Raw genomic sequence first — 23,158 nt, 5'->3', positions numbered from 1 at the left:
AGACACCTAATTTGGAAATTCGTGACTTCCCACAAGACTTTTAACACTGAATTGTTATTGACGCATTACAGCGCTAACCGGTTTACCGTACCTTTGCAAGAATATTCTGTATTACACACTTTGGATGTATTTTAGCTCTGTAAACGTCGTTCACTTAAACTGCAGGGCATTTAGAGGCGATCTGAACAGTTATCTGTAAAATGCACACTCGCACTATCCGTCAATATTATCTTAATGTTATTCACGCATTCCAAAACTTGTAATTTGTTTACAGGAGACATTTTAGAACCTCTTCGTGTCTAACTTCTACAGGTCGAGCATGTATCGAGCTGCTACAAGCAACGCGTGCACTGGCGCTTGCGGTCCAGAAACACTTGTATTCGGGAAGCCAGGCTGTTCTCCTTAAAACAAGAGATGCCTGTAGCGTCTCGTGTGTCGTATTTGTTTCGGGACTGGTCTGGGCATCTACAGGCGGCTTTTTGAAAAACGTAGATATATGCTATATGTATATATTATATATATTTGTTTTGCCATGTCGGGTAATAAACCAAAACCCTAGCGCTAGACAGCTCTAAGAGTGTCTGAGGACAACGATAGCCAATTAGGCTACGGCTACGCATGCACCGCCCCACTGTATTTACATAATTTTCTTATTGGTCACAGAAGATAGAGCGATCCAATAGCAAATCACATACGATGAAAAAAATCCAAACACGTAACGTAAACAAGGGGGGGGGGGGATCTTAAATTAGTTTGGACTGATTGGGTAGGCCTAGGATCAATCAGGGTGGGCCTACGCCCCTGGTGGAACACAAGCTTTCCTGCGGGTCTAGCAGCTCTTGTGCCCTGATCAACTTTCTGAGGTAGAGTCGATTCCTCCCAGTCAGCAGATGGCGCTGTTGCACACGGAAGCGGGCCAGAGGAGCCGCTCTTTGTTTTCAGGGCCCCTGTATTGTTGAGGGAAAAGTTCCGAGCTGGGCGGAAGTGTGGCGGTGCAGGAGAGTTCCATGTGAGTGAGAGAGGGAGCAGCACGCTAAGTTACAGTAATATCTAGGGTAGAGAATATGGGCAAAAAAAGCAAGAAAGAGAAGAAGGTGAAGGGAGCGGAGAAGACGTTGGCCAAAATGGAGAAAAAGGTCTCCAAGAAGTCAAAGAGGGAAGAGGTTAGCTGGCATTAGTTACTGTGGTTGTCTACTTCAATTACTTCTCATCTCTCTAGGATCGATAGTTGTTATTACTGGGAGAGAGAAGTGTTTAACATTACAAACCCCTCTGCCAATTATTAAAAGGTGATGTAACCGCTTTGTGTTTTATTTCTGAGCTCCGAGTTTGCAGACTTGCACAGATGTCACTCTACTTCTGCACAATGCGACAACACGAGCACCAATATATTTCAAGACTTCGCCGGTATTTTCTCTTAAGACTCAGATTGACTCGGAAAAAAACCAACAAGTTATTAATTTTGTGTGCTGTGTTAAAATACTAAGGTTCTTATAATTGCACAGTAATATTAGAAAAGGGTATCTTACGGCAAGTGAATTGTATTGTGTAATGTGTTATGTCTTTTACCTGACTACAAAACAAATTCCCGTCTTGTACAGTAAAGTAAATAGGTAGACCTGGAGAATTCATTGGGGCCAAGAAAGATTAAGTTGACAATTTTACCTTTTGACCGAAATCTGGTTTGACTGCATCATGCATTTGACGAATGCATCATGTGTGCAATAATTGTTGCTGTGCTGCCTTATCCTACACTGAAATTGTTTGAAGCTACTTTTGAACTGAAAGTGCTTTTAGTAGGGGTTCACCACTCCCCCTAACAGGATACAGAATCTTTCTCTTTATAGAGCGTTCAATGATGTGAAACTGATTCAGTGAAATCAGTTTACTCATCTGGAAGCGTTTTAAAGAGCCATTCGCCGGGGTCTCATGTTGTTGGTAAATGCTGATAACACACACACACACACACCCCTGAATTGCATGATTCGGAAACGGCTCAAAGAGTCCGAAATATTATTCCAGTACTCCTGTCATCTTGATTGCCATCATCACGGTTATAAAGCAAGGGTGTGCAATGTAGTTTGGAGGAACTGTCAGAACCATGGCCTGTAGAGCTCATGTGTAACTATAGCTGCTTGTAAGAGAGAGCCTTCAGAAGAGTGTCTGGAGACAGAATGGACCACTGCAGTCCTCTGGGTTTCATTCCAGCCCTGGTCCTTGTCAGTTATTAGTGAAAGCCCCAAGGCATCCAGCCCCCTAAGACTCGAGTGTCCCATTACCTATTCAGAATCACCTCTGGCCGGCTAATGAATAAGAGGTGGTAAGGAGCCACGTGGACCGATTTCCTGTCACAGGAACAGCATGAACCAGAGGAGAGCGTTTCTCCTGTGGCGAAAGCTGTGTAAGAGTTCTCTCCCTGGGACTCTCAGTGAAAACGTGTCCCTTTCTCACTGGTGCTTTCCTGTCTCTCCAGGAGGATCTGGAGGCTCTCATTGCCGAGTTCCAGTCTTTGGACGCCAGGAAGACCCAGGTTGTGGAGACACCCTGCCCCCCTCCCTCGCCCCGGTATGGTAGTGATGATGTCTTTTCACCTCCGGAGTTGTATTATAAGTCTCTTTTTTTTCAAATCCAAATCAAGACTCGAGTCGCCGTGGAGACGCATGAACCCTGAAGCCCGTGTCACACACACATCAGTTACAAGAGAGTGCTTTATATTCCAAACATACACGCAGTGACAGAAGCCTAGATATGGGCCATAACAGCTTTTTTTAAACTAAGCAAGTTAATTTACAATTTCAGTTATTAAACTAAAATCCAAATGAAACGCAAGCCAGCCAAGAATGAGGCCAGCAGACCTCTGAAACATACCAGAGTATGACATAAGGCAAAAAACTGTATGGAAGGAGACCAGAGTTAAAGAAACTCATTGTAATTTCTGGGACCGAAGAGAACTATGTCTAACAGGAAATACAGCCCAAAATAGGTTCATACCAGATCTTTAGTATAAATTCAAACTGGGCATCTCGCTGTCTTATTTTAAGCATTTTGCGCACAACTATAACAAAAGTTTTTCTCTCAGCCTTATGGTTTTCCAAATGCTAACCCAAACCCAGTAGCATAATCAACCCCTACTGAGATGAAAGATGAATAGCCTACTGTTAGTGCTTGGTCATACCCAAATTTGCTTTCCTCTATTGTATGACAGTTGTGCTATATCTGTATGAGTCTTTGTCTTTTAACCCTAACAGCTGAAGCTGTGCTTTGTGTTTCCCCCCAGATTAAACGCGACCCTCTCTGCTCACCCTGAGAAGGATGAGCTGATCCTCTTTGGTGGGGAGTACTTCAACGGCCAGAAAGTAAAACATCTGTCTTGTTTCCGCTTTTCTTGTGTTCAACGTGTGAACCTCATTCTGCTGAGGGGACAGAAGATGTAGCAGTGACAAGCAGCAGAGCAGCATGGAGAGGAAGGGCTAATTTCACATTCAGATTGAGTCGAGAGCCATTCGGTAGAGAATAGCAGGGAAGATGAGCTCATGTTGTTTACCCTACTTTATTGCTCTAGTGGCCATCTAGTAGGTTCAAGATGACTAATTTCTATATGATTAATCCCACTTTCAGCTTTATTAAAGACATTGTGGTGTTGCATTTATGATGCATTATTTTGAAAGATATTGCAGGTGTGTTTGTCAGCCTGTCAGTTCTCCTCACAGAATTTCTTCTCAGTGTGGAATAGTCCTGCACGAGTTCCCTTGCAGTGTCATGCTGCAGCCCCTCAGCCTGGCCCTCTTTGCCAAGCAGTCTTGCAGTGCGCAGGAGCTGCAGGTGCCTTCAGCCCGTCTGCTCGGAGGGGAGATGAAGCCTGGCGGGAACCTTTTTGATAACACGGCTCTCTTCCTGTTTCCTCGCTCAGACCTTCCTGTACAACGAGCTCTACTTCTACAACATTAAGAAGAACTCGTGGGTGAGAACCGACGTCCCCAATCCACCGCCGCGGAGATGCGCCCACCAGGTAACCCCACCCCTTTATTTTCAGATGGGGAGGGTCCCCGAGTCTCGATCAGTCAGTCATGTCAGCTGTCGTACCCTATGCCACACTGCACTTCGTCACAGAGCAGCTTACAGGTTTCTGTGAGACGACCATGTGTCTACAAAGCAAAATAAAAAACAACTATAACGTTATTTTTCAGGACAGCTTAGGGCCCAGGAAGGGGGGTTTCTGCATAAAGTGACTTTTTTGTCCAATTAAACATCCCACAAGCTTGTTGTTGGACTGTTTTTAGTCAGGTGTTTTTCCAGGACTTAACAAATGAGACTGGTCTTTTAGAAAAATGAGAACATTGTCAATACCTTCTAGGGTGCCTAGAATGTAGATCAGCTGAATTAGTTTATAATAACACCTAGCAGGCTGTGTGCTGCTGTGCCACTTCACGCTACAGACTAAATCCCACTACAGCTAGCTTGGGGCCAGAGCTGAAGGAATTCTCACTCTTGTCCAGCAGATGGCGCTGTTTCTGTTTCTGTGGTTTTCCAATTAGTCGGGGGGGAGGGATCATACTCATAGCAATTTAATAATAAAACAGATCTTTTGTGTGGGGCTACAGGTTTGGACTCCTGTACAATGTTGTGTTGAGCGCTGCGTGATTTTAGAGAGATCCTCTGTTTTCAGGAACTGCTTAACTGCTGATATCGAGGGTTTGCTTGGAGATCTCCTGGAATTTAAAAGTAAATCACAGTCACACTGTTTTAAAAAAATATTCTCTGCCTCTGAAATACCTTTGTAGACTCCTGTGTATAAATGCTTTCATATGCGGTAGATTGTGATGTGGCACAGGCAGTTTGAATAATTTTAATGATAATAGCGGTTATGATAAATGGGCTCCGCATCAGTGTTATAATGTCTGCCTAGGGGCCAGACTACACTGATGAGTAACCTAACTGGGATGAAGTGCACCAGCCTGCTTTAAGCTGTCAAACTTCAATAATGTGTTATCTTTTATTATGCACATTCGATTGATTTATTCAGGTTACACCACATATTTAAAAAGAAACATTTTTGCAGGCAAAATAGGCCTTTGGAAATGTACCTTGTGTTTGGTGTCAGTTAATTTTTTGGAAGTTTTATGACTTGTTTGATTTGGGTCTGCCGTCAGTGCAGTCCATCAGTCAAACCTCTCAGGGGGTCCGTGTTCCTGGTCCGTGCCTGACGGCCTGGCTGTGTTTCTCCTGCCCCTGCAGGCGGTGGTGGTTCCTCAGGCGGGCGGACAGCTCTGGGTGTTCGGGGGGGAGTTCGCGTCACCAGACGGAGAGCAGTTTTACCATTACAAAGACCTGTGGGTCCTGCACCTGGCGACGCACACCTGGGAGCAGATCAAGTAAGTCAGGCAGGTGTGTGGGGCTTGACGCCCCGCGTGAATCGGTTTTCTCTGTGGGCAGCTCCTGCTTGGCTGTTCGTGCTGTCAGTGGCTGTTCTTGCCTTGAAAGTGGGATTAGTGACAGGTTAATTACTGACATCCTTGCTCTCATTTTTTGGAAAACGCTTGTCATTTTTGTCATAGTTTTAGGATCCTGCCTTATTCCAGGCTCATTGCATTTCTCTGGATTTGGGTTGTTAGTTTAAGTCCTCTGGGTGTTCTGGTAATCGGTTTTAGTTATCAGCACATTGTGAACAAGTTGTTATCATGGTTATTGGACATAATTATATAGTCACCACGAGACCTGATCGAGACTGATGGAAGTCTTTGCATGCTACTACATGGTTTGAGATGCTACAGGAAGTAAATAATTGCACCTGTAGACCCAGCAAGAAGGAGTGTGACCAGGAATTTCTTGTACTGCTCACACTGACTCTTTGTTTCTCCAAGGAGCGCATTTGTTTTAACTGACTTCCTCTACTCAGACTCACTCTCCACTGTTTCTATGCTCTGTACCTGTTACCAGCTCCAGTTTCTAAAATGGGTGACGGCAAAACAAAGGAACGTGATTAAACATGACCACATACAGCTTCTTCTTTTGTAGGCTGTTGTTTTTTTCTCTGCATTCCTCAGGTGGCCTCCCCGCTGGCCATGCCCAGATTGTATAATAATGTATAATGTATAATGTTTCTTTATTAGCCCTATACAATTTCTTGCATTAGGAATTCGTCTTTTCGCATACCCCGGCTTTTCTCCATGGAGACACAGACACACAGACAGGGAGAGAAGCTTGGGGTCAGAGCGCAGGGTCTGCCATTGTACGGCGCCCCTGGAGCAGTTGGGGTTAAGGGCCTTGCTCAGGGGCCCAACGGAGTAGGATTCCTCTGCCGGCCGCGGGATTTGAACCGGCAACCTTCCAGTCACAGGCGCAGATCCTTAGCCACAGAGCTCCGCCCACAAATAATACCGCCCAACGTGGGGCTCGAACCCCCGACCCTGAGATTAAGAGTCTCACGCTCTACCGACTGAGCTAGCCGGAATGTGGGTATCAGGCAAGTGCCGCTGGTGCAAACAGTTTCTTTATCCTTAACTGTTCCTTGAAAAAAAGGATCCGCAGGAGTTTCCTCCCTTGCAGGCGGTGCAGGGAGATTTAAAGCTCCAGAAGGCGCGTGGGCGTCTGCCTGGACGAGCCTGCCAGTTGGCTTCGGAGGCAGCTGTCCAACTGGAGTGGAGCTGGCCTGTGTTGGCAGGGGGCTGGGGGTGGCTGGGAGTCACAGGTGGCTCTGATTGTTGCGCAGTGATCACTGGTTAAAACACATCGCTTGCGCTCGCTGATTGATACTGGGATGGAAACAAAGAAAAATGACTTTTTTTTTTCTTTATTACCATCTTCTGTTGTATGAGAAGAGCATTTATCTGATTGCACCACTGTTCTTGATCCCTTCTGATCCGCACCGGGAGTGTGAATGCTCCGACTGGGATAAATCCAACTAGTTTGGAAGGGAAAGAAAATCTTACTCGGCTTTATCCTTTTTAAGGTGTCAATTTCAGTCCCTGCATTAGTCATAGCCGATAGGATTCTTATCCGGATGAGACAGCTGGGTGATCTTTTCCAAAGTGTCTTTAAATATTTGCCTCTGAGCTCTTTGCTGTTCAAACAATTAAATATCACAAAACCAGCATAAGAGGATACCATTTCTGTAAGGAGATATTTCCACCTACTTCTGAGACAATAGAATTGCTTGCCTTTTTTTCTGACCAGCCTCCCACCATTGAATGTTAGGTGGTTTAATTCTGGCCATGAAAAATCTGAGTGTTCTTTTAAGGTGAGAAAAAGGCAGTATCTCTGCAAATGTAGCAAAATTAACACACCGCCCTGTTTCATGCATAAGCTCCAGAAATGATTCAGATTAAACAGTAGTGGTGAATGTCTTTATAGACTTTGTATGTTTTACTTTTTGCAAGGCTTTTTCTTGATGATCAAAATGGTTTGCATGTTTTCTTTATATTTTTTACCATTCTGTTGCTTAAAATCTACAAAGTGCAGTGATTTCCATGCTTTACATGTTTCTTATGAACCTCAGTGCCCTCAGGGATGGAGGTGCATAGCCTTACAGAGCTTATTTAGTTTTTTGTCTGCAGTCTTAGCATGTGTGACAGACAGCTATGCTGCAGATGCAGCTTTTTAATTTCATGTAGGTGACGGGGCTGTTCTGATGATTTTTTAAAATGTTTTATTTTGTTTATGCTGTGGACTGGGTTAGCTTTTTGAGGGCTGAGTCTATGACTCTTGGGTCAAAAGTCCATGCAGCTCAGATGCTGCCAGAGGAATGGCACCATGTATTCCTGTTTTTAAGATCAATATTTTGCAATTTACATCATGAATATTCTTAAATAAAATAATCTGACCAATAGGTAATACCATGAGTAAATGATACCCCTGTATCATCATTTATTCCTTAGGAGCTATCGTTTTAAAATCTCTGGTGGTTATTTTGTAATTCAATCCCTTGGTCAAGTGTTAATCCTCTCTGTGTACTGATGTGACCCCTGTTACTCATGCATGGTGCTGTAAGAGCAGAGGAACTACTGGGGAAGGGGCACATTCTCACTGACACTGTTGCCAGGCTCACAGGCTGGCAGGTCCCTCTGGGCTGTCTGTCACACTGCAGGCTTCTGAGTCGAGGCTGGACACGAGCAGGGGTCCAGGTGTGCACTTCCGCTCAGGGGACCCCAGGTGACGTCAGCCAATGAGCACCCTGGCAGGCCGGGCAGAGCCTGGGTGTGTACCGTGGCGTCTATTTGTAGTGACCTTGGTGTGCCATCGTGTCGGAAGGGCAGTGCACAAGGCAATGCAGTAATTCAGTAAAAGGTGACACATATACAGGGAGACACTGACACATCTGAAATTTGCATTAGAAACAATGCAGTGTGGTGGCCTGGCTTAATGTCCCTGCACACTCATTCTGAAACAACAAAACAACATTTAATTGGAAAATCCACTAGTGCAGCAAATTCAGCAACGCTCCACAGTGGATTCCACTACAACTTTGTTGACATGCCACTTTGTTAAATTGATGTTCTTTCTTACCCTGAAGTCAAGGACCTCCGTTTGAGTGAATATCCAACACCAGTATAGACACACCATGCCATGCTGGGCTTTTCCTGTCACCAGTAGTCCAGCTGCCTCTTGCTGTTCAGAATAAATAAGAAAAGTAACTTGTACTATTTCTGTAGTATTCTTTTATTAACCATATAGGAGGACACTGTTAGAGAGGCACAAAACAGTTATGCAGTAGTTCGGGTAAGTGTTCAGGGAATGGCTGGAGAAGATTGACGGGGGCAAGCTTGTGCATTAATGCATTGCACCTGTAGTTTGTCAGGTTATCTGGTGATGAAATCTACCAACAGTTCCTTTTTAACTCAAAGCATAAGATATGTCTGATAAACCATAATCTTTTTCCTCTTCTGACCTGATGAATGTTATTCTTTTAATTTAATTCTATGGTATTTGTATAATCAGTCCGAAATGCTGTGGCTGTCTTTCATTTTCAGTATTGATCACCCTATTAAATGACCGATCACCTTATTGATTGAGTGTAGTTACAGATTCTTTGGGATGAAAAACAAAGTATAAATGATTGCAATTCACCTTCTTTGTCTTGATGTCCATCTTCTGGGTGACCTGATCATCATGTCCTGTAGCTCCCGACTGGTCCCATGATCCCATGAGCCTGACCTATTGACCTCCTGTTTTGGCAGAGCGGCAGGCGCGCCGTCGGGACGCAGTGGCCACCGGATGGTGCTGTGTAAGAGGCAGCTGGTTGTATTCGGCGGTTTCCACGAGAGCGCCAGGTGAGCGGGGTCCCACACTCCCAGCGTGACTGGGGCTGGGGCTTCTGTCACTCCCAGCGTGACTGGGGCTGGGGCTGCCCTCAATCCCAGCGTGACTGGGGCTGGGGCTTCTGTCACTCCCAGCGTGACTGGGGCTGGGGCTTCTGTCACTCCCAGCGTGACTGGGGCTGGGGCTTCTGTCACTCCCAGCGTGACTGGGGCTGGGGCTTCTGTCACTCCCAGCGTGACTGGGGCTGGGCTGCCCTCAATCCCAGCGTGACTGGGGCTGGGGCTTCTGTCACTCCCAGCGTGACTGGGGCTGGGGCTTCTGTCACTCCCAGCGTGACTGGGGCTGGGGCTGCCCTCAATCCCAGCGTGACTGGGGCTGGGGCTTCTGTCACTCCCAGCGTGACTGGGGCTGGGGGCTTCAGTCACTCCCAGCGTGACTGGGGCTGGGGCTGCCCTCAATCCCAGCGTGACTGGGGCTGGGGGCTTCAGTCACTCCCAGCGTGACTGGGGCTGGGGCTGCCCTCACTCCCAGCGTGACTGGGGCTGGGGCTTCTGTCACTCCCAGCGTGACTGGGGCTGGGGCTGCCCTCAATCCCAGCCTGACCAGGGCTGGGGGCTTCAGTTACTCCCAGTGTGACCAGGACTGGGGCTGCCCTCACTCCCAGCCTGACCAGGGCTGGGGGCTTCAGTTACTCCCAGTGTGACCAGGGCTGGGGCTGCCCTCAATCCCAGCATGACCGGGGCTGGGGGCTTCAGTCACTTTCAGTCTGACCAGTTCACAAGAACTCCCTACTGTAGAGTTCAAGACCATATGCTGATAACTGTCTCTAAATTAAGACACTCCTCCATCAGCATACCGTAGACCTTTAACCCTTCCTTCCCAGCATTCCTCACTGCCCGTGCAACAGCCCCTTGTTCCGTTCCACACTGGGGTAACTCATTGGTATTTTTCTGAACCAATGGTTAGCTGGGATCTGGGTGTGACACCTCTTTGAACACGAGTTGCTAAGATGATTGTATACCTTCTGCACACCCTGCACAAAGGCCTTTTCTCAGTGATGTGTTTGGTATCACCTTGGTACGTTTAAAAGGAATCGGTGCATTAACAGTGTGTTAAGAAGTGATATCAGATTTCAGAAATAAAATACTTTGGCCTGTGGAGACCTACAGTAGCTGTGCCACACTATAGTCACACCTGTTTGTTTCCTAACGAGGGAACAACACTATGAAGCTGTAAAATGTCTGGCCTGTCTTTCAGAATAATTAATTAATATTCCCTAAAGGCCATTAAAACATTTCTTTTGGATTTTATAATGTGGTATGCTTGGTGCATTTGGCTGTGTTTCAAACAAGTGCAGTAAATTCAGCTTTGAAGAATGTTCTTTATAAATAGAGTTCAGAACATATTAATTGTGGTACTAAGTAGCACATGACTTGTTTGTGGGTGAGGGAACAACAGCAGTATTGGGAGAGCAAATGGGCAGACTTAACCAGGCCTTCTGGAGAACATGGAAGAGTGGCAAAATCCTGGAAACTGCCTTCTTAACTGTCAGAATGGATCGAAAGGTATAAGCTCCTTATCAGTTATTTGTTTAGCATTAACGAGTTCTAACTGTTCTGCTTCAGTTGGATTTGTGTCACTGTTATGTGAATATGGATACATTCGTACAGTATATGTAATGAATACACCCCAGCGTATAACGGGGATCTCAGCCGCCCGAGCTGAAGGCCTGAAGTCCCCTGTGGCGTGATGCTGGGGACCCGGGTTGGCGCCCAGGCAGTGAGGGACGAACTGGCAGGGCAGGAGTGGCAAGGGTGGAACCCCCAGTTACACATCGTATATATGTAAGAGGATAAGGCGCTCGGTTTGTGAAGGAGGCCCGTGCCCAACCTCTGCTCTTCTTCCGTGAAGGGATTATATTTATTACAACGATGTCCACACCTTCAACCTGGACACCTTCTCCTGGAGCCGTCTTGCCCCATCGGGCGCTGGGCCCGGCCCGCGCTCAGGCTGCCAGATGGCCACCACGCCTGATGGTGGGGTTGTCATCTACGGGGGCTATTCCAAAGTGGTGAGTTGTTCTTGGGGTGTCTACTTTACTGTTGTAATGAATGTGTCCGAAGCCAGGAGAGTACAGCTGTGCCTATGCAGTTGTAATATACGTTTAGTAAAAATTACTTTGGGGTTCCCAGCCTTATTTCCAACCCTGCTCTTTACTTAATAGAATCCTTAATTCAGCTAACAAGTTGCTTGATTGGAACGTCTCGCAGTCGGGTTTCTCTGTGTCTTTTTGGTTTTATACTGTGTGCTACACCGAAAACCATCACCAAAGAAAAGCTAGGTGCTGGATTTCAAGATGTCAGTTGCTACCTTGGTTATGGGCACGTTGTGCATCAGTCCTGTCATCCAGACGGTCGTGCTGTTTTTGTGGGGACTTCATGGCATGCTGTCATTCTGCCAGCTCGGTGTGGAAATACATTTTTTTGGAAACATGGGGTCCGAGGACCTTGTTAGCCTGACATGCAGCATGGACCGCAGGCACTGAGCATCAAAGCTGTCACTCCAGACCGTTACTGGTACATCTACATTCCTAAGTCCCAGCTCTGTCTCCCTCTGGAACATGTCCCTGGTGATCAGGTGTAATACTGGCACCCCCACTAGTGTCAACAGAGAGGTGTCGAGTGTATTGCAGGTGCAGCCCTCAGGTGTGCTGACCGGAGACGATGTTGTGATCAGTAGAGGACACCCTGGCTGGCTCAGGGCCTCTGCACCCCAGTGGCTTTAGGTGAAGAGTTCCTCTGCTTGGGGAAACTAGGTCATAGTCAAGGATGTTTGCACTGGGGAGCTCAGCCTGCGCGTAAAGGCCGTTCCTGCTCTGAGTGCAACACCTCTGAGTGCAACACCTCTTCAAGGCGTGCAGTCTGTCTTAAAAAAAGGATTTTTGTGTTTGCAGAGACAGACATGGTTTTGGGCTAAGTAAAGAATAACATGGATTTTTCTGGTGTTGCGGATTGGGTAAATGGATCATGCATGTGTTTGTGTGGCTAACTGTGATAAGGGGCTGCAGGGGCTGATTTGGCCTTATCTATCCGTCTGGAGCCAGGAATCACCTGCCCTAGTACGGTGAAGACAGCATGAATGCTGACCTGCAGATACCTGTCAGTAGCTGTTTCTCTGCTGGTACTGTCTCTGTCACAGCGGATCCCGCGCTGGCTCTGCCTCGAGTGCCGTGCCTGTGAATTGAGTGAGTATTGCCAGCTGGGACTGCTCTGTGTTCAGCACTGTGACTCAGCATTGAAAAGGGGCAGTGAGACTCCCAGCTCACTAACCTAACCACCAAGGAAACCCCTTCAGGTAGCAGCCCGTCTGCCCAGAAACACGCATATCGGAAGAAGAGAGTGAAGAGCAATGTCCCAAAGTGTCAGGGTATCTCTGAAACTGTGGGATATAAGTCATTGTGTGATCCTGAAGTGCTAGTCACATTAAAGACTGCTGTAATTGCTTTTTCAGCATCAGATGATGTACTGTACTCCACAGTCACTTACTGAAAAGTTTCTTTACATTCTTGTGGAGTGTGGTTCAGGTTGTGAGCTGGAACATTGATAGGCATTGTGTTGTACTGTATGTATATCACACATTTCAAAATCTGCCAGGTTACAAACACTGATTATCCAAGCGAAGACATATTAAACAACCAGGCGAGTGAATTACAGCTCCTTTAAAGATGTAATGCAGACATGGCTCAGTTGACAGAATTTTATTTGACCTCATTCATGATTCAAAACTGTAAAAATTAAAACGAATGGCACAGTCTTGAATGCAGAGAGGAACAATAAGCCTGGTTAGATGTTGCCACTCGAACCAACTACCAGATTTCAGTTCTCCCAAAGAACAAACCCCGTGCAACGACATGTCTTCATAAAATTGTAAAACTGCTGTGCTGTGAGACAAAAGACATATAAGTGTCCTGTTTCCCACAAAGCCTCAGCCAACCAATAATTGGTCGAATTGGACTCTGGTGTTTCCTTCCCAACCATTGTGCCTTTGGTGTGTCTGCAGACAGTTGTCTGTATTTGCATTCTCAGCACTCCAATGCATGTAATTGCATCTCTTTTTTTTTTTGAGAGCCAGTCTTCATAGTCCAGGTGTGCTGATTGCTGCCGGTCTGTTTTTATTCAGACACATCTGACTGGCATCCTGCTGTAGTGCCTGTCCGGAGTGGATCTGGGGATTTTACGAGGTGTTTATGATGCACCCAGAAACACCTGTCCTAATGCTTAATGCGTTTCTCTGCTGTGCAAATCCTGCTGCACATCACTAAGTGCAAAATAAAAAAAAAGAAGTTCTGCTGTATTTGAGTCCTATCTGATCACTATTAATATTCCTTGCTTGCCAGTCAACAGTTTAGGCAGTAATCTATTGCTGATACTGGCGCTCAACGACTTAACGAGGGAGATGCATTACAGGTTTCATGGGTTCTGATGCTACCAGGGCCCCGTGCAATAAATTTACCCATAAAGCCTTCTGCTGCGCGCCGAGCCGAGACTGCGGCCATGGCGACTCAGTCGACAAGAAGACAGCCGTTGCTAGGCAACTGGAGGCCTAGGCAGGTGATAGCGAGGAGCTCAGTGGTGATTGTGTGGCAGGGGTGGGGGGTGACTCAAGTCCTCCAATGATATAGCAGGTGAATTATTTATATACATGAGGAGCACAGGAGGCAGGCAGAATCAAAGCACCATCTGCAGGAACAACTGTGCTATGACACCACAAACATGCTGGAGAAGGAATTGGACAGGAGCCAGCTGCAACTTCTGGGATCCTGGTTCTGATCAACCCACACATTACCGCTTTTGGGCTTTAGTTAGCTTTTGAGCTTTTGATATCGATTGCTCCTGTGGCACTTGAGCCTAAGAGAGTGCTGTCCCAGAATAAAAAAGCATATTTGCAGCAGCAAAAATGTGCAGCTTACAGCGATGAAGTGAAACCGGCTTTTCTGGGTCCTGTAACAAACAACGATCTGGTTAGCAGGATCCTCGGCATGTCTCCGAGAGAGCCCATCAGCTGTTGAGCATTGAGCGCAGGAAGGTTGAGATAGGTTTTACTCCCTGAGGCCGCTATGTAATGTTTAAAGGTCTCATGCCTACCCTGTGGAGATCTACTGTGCTCTACTGTGGAGGTGTAGTGAAGTGGAGGTATCCTTGGGGGATTGCAAATAAGAAACCGTTTGGCCAGTCCCCTTAGTTTGGTCTGTAATAGCTTATTGATTGAAGAGTTTTATCCAGTCATCCCAGGTAAATTGCTTCATAGCCTCATACCAAAAAAAAAAATTAAGTCTTTTTCACGAAGACTTTTGTTTCTGTAAAACTTTTCTGATGCAAACCTCTGGATGATTAAGTGCAGTAATAGAAATTAAGTTATTTTGTACAGCAATTCATAGAACTGGATTAGCCTAAAACAGATTTAAAGACATGCTTTTATTTGAATGGCAGAATAGGGTTTAGCAAAGATGAGATGGAATTAGACTCACTAAATAATATATTCTCTTTTCTTTTGCAGAAAGCCAAAAAGGATGTGGACAAGGGCACAATTCATACAGACATGTTCCTGCTGAAAAAGGAGGGCCAAGGTACGTGTTTTCAGGGGAAAAGGTCATCAGCTCTCACTTTGCGAGTCCTGTCCCATTTCCTGCTCTCTGAAAGCAGAGTTTTATGATGTTCCTGATATTCCTGAAGGGTCCCTCCATATTTCAGCCTTGTTGATCTCATTTCCCCTTCTCTGAGTTTTCCAGAAACCACACACACTCGGAAACAGCTTGGAAGTTAAATGAGTATGATGGAATGCATCTGACAATGTTTGTTTTCCTTCTTTCACATGCAAAGATATGTAGCTTGAGAAACCATTTTAGATGTTTGTGAATAAAATATTGTATACAATCAGTTGTCTTTTGCAGGGTAAAAACCTGAACAACAAAAATGATAAGTCTGATAAGTGAAAAAAATGCCAAGTTGCAGGGAACATCAGAAAATACTTTCTTTATAAACATCACAATAAAGGTAAAACAAATGATAAAAAGAAGAACTAATAGAAAATAAGGCAATAACTTACAGATTTTTCAATTCCTGTTTTGAACACATCAAATTAAGCAGCATCAGCTAAATCTTTAAGAGTGAAATGATAATGTTAAAGCAACACCCTGCATCTGCTTTTCATTGGGATTACGAACAAGTGAGAGGTCTGGCTTACAGCGGCCCTGTAAGAAGAATTAACTCGAACACAAGAATAGAAAATACAGCACGTACACATTCAGTCTAAAGCTAATGGAAGTACTGCTAATAGTATTACTTTTTATCTTATTTGAAAACCATGATATATAAATCACGATGTCCCACCCTGATATGGCCATTTATTAAATTTGGACCTAAAGCTGGTTTTTATAGGAAATGTGTAAAATTAACTGCCTCTTTCTGTTTTACATTCCTGGAGTCTCCCTGTGGGATTGAAACCTTTGTACGTCGTGGTTTGAGCCCGTCAGGCCAGCAGGTGTCAGGCCTGGTTTTGTGGACCAGGTCCCTCACGCAGATTTGAAACAAGGAACAGGACTTATTTTAGGGATATTCTAGCTGTCTCTTGTCTTTATAGAATGTGATTGGACCTTTCACTGAGCCCCAGAGTCTGTTACTTTGAGTTATCATTATGTCATTTATTTGAAACTCGAGTTGAATCTCAAGCTGGGTTTCCAAGAGAGCCGCCTTGCTGCGTGTGCCTCTGTCACACGCATGTTACAGTTTTTGAATTTGTTTTCAGCCAGAGCCCTGTGTTGTTGTTTTTTTGTTAATCAATTAACGGAGTGTGAAAAGGTTGAGGGTTACTGGTCCACCACCTGTCACGTCTTTCCCACAACCTGCAAATACAGCGGTGTGTTTAGGGTCCCTGTTTAGTGAATGACTTTTTTTATTCCCTTTTTAATTTTCTGAGCCAAACAACTAGAACATCAGCTCAGAGAATTAATTAAATGATAATCTGTCTGTCCTGTACATAGGCCTCTCAGTTCTCGTGTGTTAGTTGATATCTGTCCTTTTCGCTTTCCTGTCAGCAGTGATGGTCTGAGCATCAGCTAATGCTCATTGCAGAGAAGCAGGAGAAACCAGTGTGGCCTTGATACAGCTGACACTGCCGGCCCTGTGCTCTCGGGCTCTTGTATGGATACGGCCATCATACTCTCAACCGCTTTTCCCCCTGTGATGTAATTTGCCCATTCTCCGTAAATTATGCCAGCTGTCCTCAAGATTTCATCTCATTCTTATTGCCCTAGTCATTTGTTCTCTGTGTGCCACGAGGTGCCCAAAAGCACCAGATGTATGATTTATTGCAGAGGAGCGTGACACACAGCCCTCCACACATTAATAATGCTCTGTGATACTGCAGTGCTGTAATGGCCCTCATCAAACACCGATTCTGCTCAGCTCAGACAGGCTTTGATTCCAAAGTAGCACCCTCCTTGGGATTAATAGGTTCTGGATCCTTTAAGAAAATAGTCTTGCAGAGACGCAGCTGGCTCCTTTAGTTTTCTGCGGATCTGAACTTGAGTGCACTTTATAAGCACCATATCGCAATTGCCTGAATTTCATGGAGCATTCCATTTGTTAGGAGCATCAGTGAAGCTGTTTACTTCTTTGAGAATGTAAAGAAGAGCATTTTCAGGGTGGAAGCAGGGTGGTGTTTATAAGTTAGCTTTGCAATAGTTATTTTCTTAGATCTCTTCTGTTATTACTTCTTTTTCTCACAAGTGCTGTGACAGTTTCTTCTTTCAGGGTGTTTTTGTTTTGTAAGCTGATTTGATTTGCAGGTTTCCTAGTCCTTTCTGTGTACCTGCTGGAAGTTTCAGCAGGAGGACAGTTGTAGCGAATTCCAGCGCGGGGGCTCAGGTGTGCTGGAACATTAACGGGTTTAAAAGAACATTTGAAGAAAAACACTTCCGATGAAATGCCTGTTGTTTTATTTCCAAGTAGCCAAAGAGGAAAGTCTCATTATAAAGCAACAACGGAGAATATTTTAACGCTTGTATTTGTAAAAAAGTGGTAGAATGATGACGCTCTTGTTCTCGTCGTGTAAGAGGCTCTGTGCTGTGTGCTGCATGGGTGTGGTAAAGATGTCCTGTCTCCATCCTCAGAAAAGTGGGTGTGGAGCAGAGTGAGCCCCTCAGGAGTGAAGCCCACCCCTCGCTCCGGATTTTCTCTGGCCGTGGGGCCTGGGGGCCGCGTGGTGCTCTTTGGAGGTGTGTGCGACGAGGAAGAAGACGAGACCTTGGAAGGAGATTTCTTCAACGACATGTACTTGTACGACATGAACAAGAGCCGCTGGTTTGTCGGTCAGCTCAAGGTATCTCTTAGTTCTTTTCCCTTTTTCATACTCTATACTTTTGGGTGGCTCTCAAGGACAGCACTGCAGGCTCACTGGGATCCCTGCTGCACCATGTCACTCCTAAGGCTGCTCTAGTGAGCTTCCTGCTCCACTTGCCCTAACTGCACAGCCACTGGGGGGATTCTGGCCTCCTGGGAGTCCTCCATTCCAACGATAGTCCATCCATCCATTTTCTAATTGCTTCATCCAGTACTGGGTCACACTGGTGCCAGAGCCTATCCCGGCAAGCAGCGAGGCGAGAAACTTCAGAGGGCACACACAGACCCCAACGCACACTCACACCAGGACCACTTTTCCCAGAAGCCAATTAACCTTTCAGTATGACTCTGGGTTGTGGGAGGAAACCGGAGCAGTCGGAGGAAACCCACACAAACACAGGGAGAACATACAAACTCTCAGGGCCCCAGGGCTGTGAGACAGCAATGCTCACCACTGCGCCACTGTGCCGCCCCCAAACAATCCAGTGCCGGGAAATTTTATCGTGCACATTTTTTTGCTTCCGTAAAAAAAGGAATAGTCCTGTTCTACAGTAGATTTTTTAAAAGAATTTGTTTCGACCTAAGCTGTATAGAAACAACCTGTTATGTTTTTTAAGCACCTGTTTGTTAAGGCCACTGGAGATGTATAATGTCATTTCAGCCAGGTGGCAGTGCAAAGCTTCTCTTTCACAGCGGGAATACTGGGCCTTTTCACATGAAATTTGCTATAGCTCAGCCTGTGTTAAAATAACAGGAGAACAAACATTAGAACATAAACTATCTAAAGCCAGTGAACTGGACTAGGTGAAATCAGCTGGAGGTCTTCTGACAAGGCTCACTCCCAGCAGTAGCTTTCTTCACGATCTGCAGCACAGCCATTAAAAGGACCCCCCTACCTACCTTACCCTCTCTAGGGTGACACAAGCATGACAGGCAGACACCTGTAACCATGAAAAAGCAATTCTCATCCTAAGCAGCTAATTGTGCAACGCCTCAGAATTCAATGCACCATCTGCACTCTACACTTTTGACTTGGCTACCACATATTTATTGTTCTGTTTGTTTACTGCCTGTCCGTGCTGTCACAATTTATTATCTAGTGTTTTGTAATGTACAGTCTACATTGTGAGGTGTTGTCTGCTGTACTGTGTGTGTCTCGAGAGGACGGCATGAATAAGAATCCCTTTGTACATGTACTTATGGCAGATAAACTCCCCTATCTATCCCTGTCTAAGCTGTTGGAAAATTATCTCAATGCATTTCCAGTGCATGCGTCTCTGTTCGAAGAGGTCTGTTTTTTCTTAGATCCAGATGCCATGTACGTTTGTCCTCGTCTCTGACAGGGGCGCCGGTCAGAGAAGAAGAAGCGGCGAAGGGGGAAGACAGCCGAGGGCGATGGGGCCGAGCCCAGCGACAGGCAGGGGGAGGGCGGCCAGGCTCCCCGGGGGCCGGTGGAGGTGGTGAAGGAGGTCGTGGCCGAGGACGGCACGCTGATGACCATCAAGCAGGTGATCTCCGTGCCGGGAGAAGGGCCCCTGTCCTCAGAGAGCGAGGAGGAGGAGGAGGAGGAAGAGGAGGGCACATCGGCCGCTGTGGTGGAGCCTTGTCCCCGGTCCAACGCCATGACCACCGTGAAGCACGGGGTTCTGTATCTGTATGGCGGGATGTTTGAAGTGGGCGACCGGCAGTTCACACTCAGCGACCTCTACGCCATTGACCTCCACAAGATGGACAAGTGGAAGGTTCTTGTGGAGATGGACCCCAGTAAGTGCACTCAGTCTCTCCGCATGGCGTGAATCAAAACGGCCTCATCCCTGCAAATGATTTTTCTGGCCGAGGTCGGAATGCACAAACAACCTGCTTCACAAGCAGGCTTCATACCACTTGACAACAGAAAATAACTCATCAGAAACCAGTACAGACAGAAAAGTGCCAGTGTTGCCACCTTTGAATATCTTTAGAAACTCATGCATGAACGGAGGGTTTATTTATACTCTTTTAAATTAGTTTATTCACTTTATTTAAGGGTAATCAAATGAACTGAATCACCTGCAATACATGGAAATATGTGTTCCACCACCAGAAATATTAGTCAGCATTTTCTTGTCTACGCTGTACATGAAATCTGAAAACATAGTATAGTATAGATACTGTGGTATGTCTTATGTATCTCGTCTGCTTGAATTAGTGCTTGAGCCCAGGTCACTCTCCATTAGTGAGGCCAAAGGCCGTAGTGTAGAACTGGAAGACTTTGCAAGCAAGGTTAGCAGTGCATGTGCTGACTGGCTGACTGGCTCTTCCTCAGAGACCCAGGAGTGGCTGGAGGAGTCGGAGTCAGATGAGGATGAGGAGGCTGAGGGGGCGGCCGGAGGGAATGAGGAAGAGGAGGACGAAGAGGACTCAGAAGAAGAGAATGATGATGATGATGATGATGAAGGTAATGAGAGCGGGCAGTGGGTGCATTGGTGCTCATCTCTTGTAGCAGAAATACTTTGTGTTCACATGGGATGTGCAGTCTCTCCTTGCTGCTTGCTAACAAGCATCACATGTGCTTTTCCAGCCATACCCTGCTGTGTGGCCACCCTGGCACAGCAGTGCCTTTTGCACTGCAGCTGTGTAGGCTGAGCTATGTGAGTGTTGTCCTTTTCATCATTTTCAGTAGGGCATTGTCTTTCTCATCAACCTCATTAAAAATCAAAGACATAAACGTCGAGTTCCTTAGGTACTAATTTCATGTTGTGATGCGGCTATGATTTTGCACCGCTGTGGCCTGTGCCAAGCAGCGGGCTCACCCAGGTTGTTATGTTTTACAGTTGAGGAGCACCCTCCTGTCGAGGAAGGAGAGTCGTGTCCCGACTATCAGTGCCGGACGGAGCAGTACTGGGTGAAACTTGCCCGGGAGAACATGGGCCCTGATGCCAAGGACAAGAAAGTGGTGAAGGTGGCACAGGCCATGGCAAAGGTGTTTTACGAGGAGCGGGTCTGAAATCCGTTTCAGCTTTACTCGGGGGCCTGCGGGCCCTGGGGACAAATAGGCACTGGCTGAGCCATCTCTGAAGACAAGCGGCTTTTATCAGGCAGCTCAGGGATGCTCAAACGCTGGTCCTCTTCAGGAGGAAGCCACAAGATCTCTTCCTCTGAAGATGGAGGCTCAGGTTTCGGACACAAAGTGAATACGAATAAATGGAATCCATATCCCAAAATTAGTACAGTAAAACCTGTTCTGTTTTGAAAAATTCAAGGCCATTTGTCTGAAATGACTCAACAGGAAGTGCAGTTTCCTCCGGTTGGTGGCTGATGCTTCCCTTCAAAATATTTTAATATCATTTAAGCCAATTCCTTTAAAGTTGCCATTTATATCTTCTCACAAGGAAGAGAAAAACGGTGTTGGGGAAACACTGTTTTCTGTCCTGATGATGTAAAGCCTTCACCCATGTTGACTGTGTTTGGACAAGTGAACTTTGCTAAACCTTGAACATAACACAGCTCCAAGACATGATCCACTCCCTATATACAATAGGCACTGCTGCGCCCTTCTCGAACCTGAACCTGTCTTCCTGATAGCCAGGGTGAATCGCTTCGGCCCTCTTGGGGGGAAAAGGTCATTGATAATAAACGCACTATAATAAATACGGTTTTGTTAAACTAAATGATGAAGTGAATGATGTTGTTTCAGGCGAAGGATCCTGATGCTTTAGTATGTTCCTGTGTACAGGGAATAGTATATACTGTAGGCTGGGAATCTACTAGAGGCTCCAGCTTCTGATAAGCTGCCGTAGTTCATGCTTGAGTATTTTGAATCTGATGTTTGGAGGTTTGTGCTTATTGAGAAAAATCAGATGTAATATGTTACACGAGTGAAAACATTTGAGACTCTTCAAAAGGGAATTCTTGGCTTGTGTTAATGGATTGAAAGACTAGATCAGTTTAGCGTCTCAGGGAGAGAGAGGTCATTGCAAACCAAGTATAGTCATGTGACAATGTCACTTGTCCTGTCAGTTTCTTTTCATTCTAAATGGGCTCAGTTATTTGGAAAAGTGCAAAAATCAGGATTAAAAACTGAACAAATTGTATTTACACAAGGGAATTCTCAGTGATGGCTCTCTGCCCCTCTCAGTTATCCGTCTGGTCAGTCAGTGAAAAGTTTTTTCTTTTTGTTGCCTTTATATTGTTTTCTGAAGAGAGGGAAGAGATGCAGGCGAGCTGATGGCGGGCTCACAGAAAGAAAAAAAAGTGTCTAACGCCCACATAAAAACAGGAACACATTCTACTTTGGAATTTTTTTATGATTTTTTTTTTAATGAACAGCATTCGGTGTTCCTAGACAAGGAAGTCAGACCGTACTTGTAATTCTGCAGTGAGCACAGGATACGAATAGGCTCGCTATAGCAGGGAAAGCACAAAGTGTTACTACCTGTGTTAGAACGCGTGGTTGTGTTGAATGCATTGCAGTCTCTGGATTGTTGTGGCTCCCAAGCTCGTTAATAAGAGTGCAGTTTTAAATCTGTGGAAGAAGGAAGGTATCACTCTTTCTACATTTTAATTTATGTCCTAGAGTGACCTTTTTTCATCTGCAGTGAGATTTTACGTAACTGAAATAATGAATAATTGATGATCGCCGGGAAGAAGAATGAGGTTACTCCGATGCCACAGAGATCCCATTATTTCTGCACTATTTTTTAACTTAAACATTTTATAAAAAGACTGAAATTATAAATAACTCAACGGTCTATTTTTAATGGATGTGGTGCTGACGTCTTTGGCGCACAAGCCACCGTGAGCAGCAATACGTCAGCAATGTTCCTTCATGCTCTTCGGTTTCCATGCAAAGTTGTAGCGTCCAGAAATCCCAGAAGTGCGGAATGGGATCCTGGGAGCACTTGGGCCAGTATGAAGGTCTGCATGAGAATGCAGCCAGAACACACGGTTCAGCACTAATAACTGCTGTCTAGTGCCCAGTCTTGCTTTTGCAAGTAGCATCAGGCATCTCTTCTTGTGCCTGCTCAGAAGCAGACATGAGATCTGCAGAGTTTTTAGAGCCAGACTCTTGGTATTAGTGCTGCTTAAGATCCTGTCCCCTACTTGTCCATGAGACATCACTAAATATTTAATAATCTTTTAATATTTTGCCGAAGTATGCAACATTTTACACAGGAGATACTTAGATTTCATAGCATGGATATCTGCAATATAAGTCATGCTACTTTATTTTGTTTTGAAGGTGGTCAAGAAGAATTCAGGGAAATTTTGGAGTCTATACCTTTGTTATGGGCCCTGTCTGAACTAGTCTTTTAAACTGTATAATCATATGGTAATTGCATGTAAAAAAAAAGTTATGTTTGTATTAAAAGTTTGCAGTTTGAGGCTTGAAAACGAAACTTAAACAACAAAGCAGAGAAGGATAGATCCTAAATTAAAGGCATTTGTTTGCATCAGGAGCAATGAAGCAGAATGAGACACATCTCATTTCTGTAACTGGCGCAGTAGAACTTTGAAAAGAACAG

At 45.5% G+C, this 23,158-nt stretch overlaps 1 protein-coding gene and 1 non-coding gene across 2 annotated transcripts; one reads left to right on the top strand and one right to left on the bottom strand.

Moving 5' to 3' along the window:
- The first annotated feature begins 955 nt into the window (after positions 1-955).
- Positions 956-21,304, top strand: klhdc4 (kelch domain containing 4). Its single transcript, XM_088614370.1, has 12 exons — positions 956-1,163; positions 2,474-2,565; positions 3,278-3,356; positions 3,911-4,009; positions 5,236-5,372; positions 9,174-9,266; positions 11,167-11,326; positions 14,812-14,881; positions 17,426-17,634; positions 18,998-19,418; positions 19,960-20,091; positions 20,468-21,304. Exons 1-12 carry the CDS (start codon positions 1,065-1,067, stop codon positions 20,638-20,640), a joined length of 1,764 nt encoding a protein of 587 aa, XP_088470496.1. The 5' UTR covers positions 956-1,064; the 3' UTR covers positions 20,641-21,304.
- Positions 6,379-6,451, bottom strand: trnak-cuu (transfer RNA lysine (anticodon CUU)). Its single transcript has one exon. It is a non-coding gene; the product is annotated as a tRNA-Lys (tRNA).
- Positions 21,305-23,158: the final 1,854 nt, after the last annotated feature.

The sequence above is a fragment of the Lepisosteus platostomus genome, chromosome 20, assembly GCF_059453375.1.
Source record: "Lepisosteus platostomus isolate fLepPlt1 chromosome 20, fLepPlt1.hap1, whole genome shotgun sequence".
NCBI lineage: Eukaryota > Metazoa > Chordata > Actinopteri > Semionotiformes > Lepisosteidae > Lepisosteus > Lepisosteus platostomus.
Note: the sequence above shows the minus strand (reverse complement) of the source record. Positions and strands in the feature narration are given on the sequence as shown.